General features: G+C 36.5%; 1 protein-coding gene across 1 annotated transcript in view; it reads right to left on the minus strand.

Annotated features, from left to right (window-relative positions):
* The window catches only part of lama2 (laminin, alpha 2), a gene marked incomplete at its 5' end in the record, with an annotated part of 234,410 nt that overhangs the window by 175,728 nt on the left and 52,696 nt on the right, over positions 1–5,986 (minus strand). Inside the window, 2 exon segments of the mRNA XM_014015734.1 lie at positions 3,946–4,058; positions 5,343–5,513. Coding sequence (XP_013871188.1) covers positions 3,946–4,058; positions 5,343–5,513 — 284 coding nt within the window.

Raw genomic sequence — 5,986 nt, forward strand, 5'->3', positions numbered from 1 at the left:
GGTGATAGCATCAAGGCTGATGCTAAAGCTAACAGGCTAAGCTGAGGTTCTTCTTCCATGAAGTAGTTCTGTTGTCCTCGATCTATATTTTCAGTTCTACCTCCTCTCTGTCAACGCTCTCTGGTTTCATTTAAAAGAGTCGATCATCAGATATTGTCCAAGATTAACCTTCAGGGTGGATATAGCTCGCTAGCAGCCCCGCACCGAGGACCTATCCACGTCTTCATTTACCCAGAATGCTTTGTGTGGAAATAAAATGGCCCCGTCCGTGTAATATATTTTTAAACTTCTAGTTTAAAAATGATAAAAACTTAACAACCTACAGTATTTTTACAATCTTTATTTTACAGTTAAAATATACATTTATTAAATGAAGTCTAATGTTACAACTAATCATGGATCCCTTTAAAGAAACTCATCATATGGACACAATCACCCTGGTAATTAAGAAAATGGGGAAGAAGCTGGTTGGGTTTTGTTTACTTGGAGACAGGAATGCCTCATTTATAAAAGTGCATCAATTAAAGTTGCTGATAAGAGTTAAAGTAAGCTATGTGAGCTGAATAATAAACACTGCATTTTCTCTGTGTGAAAGTACCTTTTCATACAGAATCTGTTCTTTCTGAAGAACCGAGATCAAAGAAGTATTGTGCGTGGTGTCTGTGTGGAGGCCTTTAAATGTGTGTGTGTGTGTGTGTGTGGGGGGGGGGGTATTCTGGAGCTGTGCATAAAAGCAGTTTTTGAGTGACAACCTCTTTCGGGACCCTGATCACCAGGTTCTCCTTCCCTCCCAGGAGAGCAGAGCCGGTGCGTGATGTGACCGCTGTCCATCAATCAAACTGATCGCTGCATTTCCATAACAACTGCAGCGTAAGTGAATCCTGTCTGAGGCTGACAGAAGATAGCTGCCACCCAAAATCAAGTTCAGGTGCTTATGGCAAAGCAGTTCTCATACATTTACTTCTGATTAATTCGTTTAAAATACGCCGATTCTGGCAAACGTCCACATTTACATTCAAGTTTGGAAAAAGCAGGAAGTTAGTTTGAATTTTCTAAAGGTCAGAAATGATTCAGTGCCCTCCTCCACAGGTCTCTGCAGACAACTTCTGCTGTATTGTTGCATTTGATGCATCTCCACGCACAATTATAATTCAAGAATTCATTGGAAATAAAAAAAAAATTAAATGAGGAGAAACTTCAGCCGCCTCCTTCACACTCTCACACACACACACACACACACACACACACACACACACACGCACACACACACACACACACACACACACACACGGTCCCTCAGCTCTCACTCTCTTATTTAGCCTTTCCGTCCAGAGAGGCTCAACAATAACAAGGGAGGAAATGAAAGTGGTGATGTCACAAGTGATAACCCCCCCCACCCACACACACACACACACACACATAAACACACAAACACACACACACACGACCACTGTCATTTTCTGATTGAGATGACTACAGTCACAAGGGAAATTCAGTGCACTGGAGGGTAAATAGCTTCCATTGGGCTGATCGAGCCACACATACAAATACACAAAATGATACACATTTTGCACACATATGTATTCAAAGATACTGGTATCATTCAGTAGTAATAACTGTGTGTACGTTACCTGATCCACAAATTACCTTTAAGGTCACAGGTGAGTGAGTGTAAAAACAAGCGTGATGATTGACGTCTCAGACAGGTGTGAAAATAGTGAGTTTGTGTGTTTCTTGCAGCTTATTTATTCAGAAGCTGCAGCAGAGCAATGAAAGGTGTGATTGATGGATTAAATGGCATTAAGGTGTCAGCTGTTTTATTTCCTGTTCCTGTGCATGTTTCTATGTAAGCTTTATGGTCATTTGATGGCTCGCAAAGAAAATTACAAAACTAAACTATGTTTCTGCGGCTCTGTGGTCATTTTGTTATAAACTGTACAGGTCTAACTGGAAATACTGAAATATTTGCGTATAAAAAAACTTTTTTTGGGATAAATGCTTTTCTTTAATCGACACTTGAAAATAAAAGTTAACCCAGAAAACTGCAAATGTTGGATTTGCTTATTTTAGTGTCCCACTTAGGAGATATTCAAAGTCCAAAACAATTATTTCTTAGCTTCTTTGTAATTTTTCTTTATTTTGATCTTTTTAATGGTTCATTTACAGTATGTTACATATTTACTTTCACTTATTTATACCCCAATTCTACCCTTAAAGTAGCTAATTTTCCACATTATTTGCACTATGAAAGCTTTGACAATGCATTCTAAAATCAGAAATCTCAAACTCCTGTAAATTGTGGCCGTCTTGGATTTTGTTTTAGAATTCAGATTTTGTTAAAGATTGTTTCTCGGCTATACTACAACATTTTTCAGCTGCATGCACTCAAAATTGGCTAAATTATAGCCAATGGTAAAAGAAGAATAGAATTAGCAGTTAGCTTTTGTTGAGTGTTTGGGGGTAATTTTTAGATAAAGTATACAAAATTCCAGCTCAGTAAGTCTTAAAATAGCTGAATTAGAGCTACTAACTGTATTAATTAAGTTAACTATGGTGGTCATCTTGAATTTTTGATTAATATTTAGAATTACGTCAAGATTTTTTTTATTTTTTCTTCTACTAAACTAGTTGTCATTATTTTCCCAGTTATAAAGGGCTGAATTAGGGCTCTTTGCTTTAGCGGTTAGCTGTAACTGGTACTATCAATCGGCATGTTTATTTTTTTTGATCACTCTAAGCCAGTGTTTCCCAAAGTTGGGGTCGGGACCCAAAGTGGGGTCCCGAAACATCAAGGTGGGGTCCTGAAAAGATTTTCTGAATTAATTACATTTTTGCCTTAGTTGCTACAATTGAGTGAGGTTAGTGTATTTAAAATTGATAAATTTAGTATAAAAATATTGTTACTATGCCCATGTTTTGTTGACCAGATACAAATGTTTAACATACAAAAATAGTTGGGGGCACAGGTCTCTGCCACTGTTATTTTGTGGGTCAAAAGCTGAAAAGTTTGGGAACCASTGCACTTTGGTTCCCAAAGTTGGGCTTGGGACCCAATTATGGGTCATGAAGCACCTTGGATAATCTCCAGAAATCAAATTAAAGGGTAATAAAATAATTGCTAATGTAATATTTTCCCTATAATTATTACAAAAACACAAAATAAGTAAAAATAAGTATTAATATTTGTGTATAAGCTGTTTAGATTGTCAAAAAGCCTGTGTTTTTAGGGTTATTAACGAAGTTCATGTACTCAGACCAGTAATATTTGGGGTCACAAGTTTTTGCCATGGATATGTTGTGGGTCAGAAGACAAAAAGTTTGGGAACCACTGCTCTAAGCTACGATCACAAAATTTCAGCTCTACATTTCTTAAAGCAGCTGATTTTGAGCCATTTCAAATCAGTGGTGATGATCATCTTGAATATTCAAATTGAGCAGTTTTATTTATTAGTACGTGCCCCCCTAAAAAAAACACCTTGGCCACCCCGGTGCCCCCCTTGCAAAAATGTCTAGCTCCGCCCCTGTTGTGATGTTTGAGCTCTTTCTAGCTGCTCAGTTTTGATTACTGTATTTGTATAAAATGATGCCATTATGTTGTGACATTTCTCTGGAGTATTAGAGTTTCATTACTCATCTCTTCCTAAAGAAACTTTTAAGTATCTTTTCTCAATGAACCAAAAGGTTTTTGTAAATTCAATCTCGGTGCCTCATTAACTTTATTCTTTTGACCTCTTTATCATCAGAACACAAAAAATCTAATCTGTCTAATTACACTTTTAGAATAAAATAGTGTTTGCTTTATGCGGCCAAATGTCAAACTGCAAACTGAGACTTCTTTGGAAATCAATTATGAAGGTTTTGGGGGTCTTTGAAGGCACCATGGGGAAATCACCAAAATTGCATGATGTTCACAAACAACAAACACGAATATAAATGGTTTTCTACCTGTTTCAGGTCCAATGTGATAGTCACATAGTGGTAATTCATTCCATTCATGATAGAAGGACTTTGCCACCAGCGGTTGGTTCCATCGATGGCATATTTAATGGGATGGTGTTCTGCACACACACATACACAAAGACGTTTTATTGGCCATCTCCTTTTAAATGCCCATAATGATTTGCATTTTGTATTTCACAATGTTCAAAATGCTCAACTACACAATTTTCATCACATTATTTTTTTATTGTGACATTTTAGCCATTCAAGGTCCATTTATCAAAAGCTCAATCTTTTACCTCGTAAAACAATAAAAACATTTTCTTTCATTCATGCACAATTTAATTCCAGTTCTAAATAAAATGTCAATCTATTAGCATGATCTCTGAATATCCTAACAACTCTAAAAATGTCATTTAATGGATAAAGCAGATAAAACACTTTGCTTTGTTTATTGTATAGCAAAAACCACTTTGTTGCGTTTATGTATGTCAGCAGCATTTAAGTGCTCAAGTAGGAATAAAGGAATTTTCAAGAGAATTGTGAAATTTCAGCTTGAATGCCATCTACCAATTAACAGACTACTTGTGACATTTTGGTTAAAATGATAGGAACAATCATACCATAGCAACTACTGCTATTTGAATAAAAATAGCTTTTCCTTTAGCAACGCTTTTGTCTTCTTTCCTCGAAAAATTAACATTTTTAACATCGTTCTTCATCCTGACGTTTATTTCCTTCGGAGACTAAAAGAAAACTCATCACAGAACTTAAATAAATAGAACTATATTAAAAATACCAGCTTTTATATAAGATTAAATCACTTCTACTGGTGCTTACTGACCTGTAAGTCTAGATTTACAGGTGTCTCTCTGTAGTCGAGTTTCTCTTCACTGGATGTGAAACAAACTGCCCTACAGTGGATGTATGATGAAAGTTGCAACTCCATCCCTCATTCTTTCCTTTGTTTTTTCTTTATTGACCCTCTCTCTCTTCCTTGTGTTCCATCACCTCTCTTCATCCTCTCGTTCTGGCTGACTAAGGTTCACTCTAACAGATTTATTGGCTGATTTGTTGACCAGCTAATTACTAGATTGTAGTTAATGACTCACTGATTTACCGTCAAACTGACTTGTTTGGTTGTATGATTGGCTGAGTGGTTTATTGAATTGCTGATCTATCATAACATGACAGCCTGGTTGAGTGAATAATGACTGCAGGCTAATTTCACATTGTCATCTTGTCATTTTGTGACTGACTCCTCAGCTTATTCAATAATTATCACTTCAGACAAAACAATTGATTAACATCTGCCCAATCATGCTCCAACTAATAAATCTGCCATGATTAGTTTCTGTAATCTCTCAGGATATAAATCTGGTGGGGATGGGAGTCGTTCTCACCGAATGGATTTGCACTCCTCTGGTTGCAGATTCGACACTGGGGGTTTCTCACAGGCTGACCTGGTACATGTTCCACCAGCTTACAGAACATCTCTGGACCGCCTGAACCGCAGGTTGCATTCGTTGTAATCTCTGCCATTGTAGCCAGATTTAACACAGCTGGAAAAAGTCCTGACAACAGAAAAGTAACACAAAATGATGTAAGATAAATGATAAATGTCAAGCAGTATGTCAAATGCACTATGTCAAATATACAAATGTACACAGCGAGGATAAAAGAAGGCCATGAGCTTTTTGTTTTCAAATAGCTGCATTTTGGCTGTTTATGTGAAAACACACAAATGACAATATAAGATTATTTCAGTAAAACGTTGTTGTAAAAAAATGCCATTTTGACGCTCCTAAAATAGGCACTTGGATAAATGCATTGTCCGAACCCGGCAGTGCGTCGGTGTGTTTTTGTGATCTTCAGTCACTCTTTTAAAGTAGAACTTATGGAGTTCAATCAGTGACAGCTTACATTGATATTGAAAAATAGATCTGACTTTGAAAAATAAAACACTCAAAAATGAAACATTGAAAAAAGAAACACTGAAAAAAAGAAACATTGAAAAATAAAACATTGAAAAATGAAACACCGAAAA

The sequence above is a fragment of the Austrofundulus limnaeus genome, unplaced genomic scaffold (genome assembly GCF_001266775.1).
Source record: "Austrofundulus limnaeus strain Quisiro unplaced genomic scaffold, Austrofundulus_limnaeus-1.0 Scaffold133, whole genome shotgun sequence".
Classification (NCBI taxonomy): domain Eukaryota; kingdom Metazoa; phylum Chordata; class Actinopteri; order Cyprinodontiformes; family Rivulidae; genus Austrofundulus; species Austrofundulus limnaeus.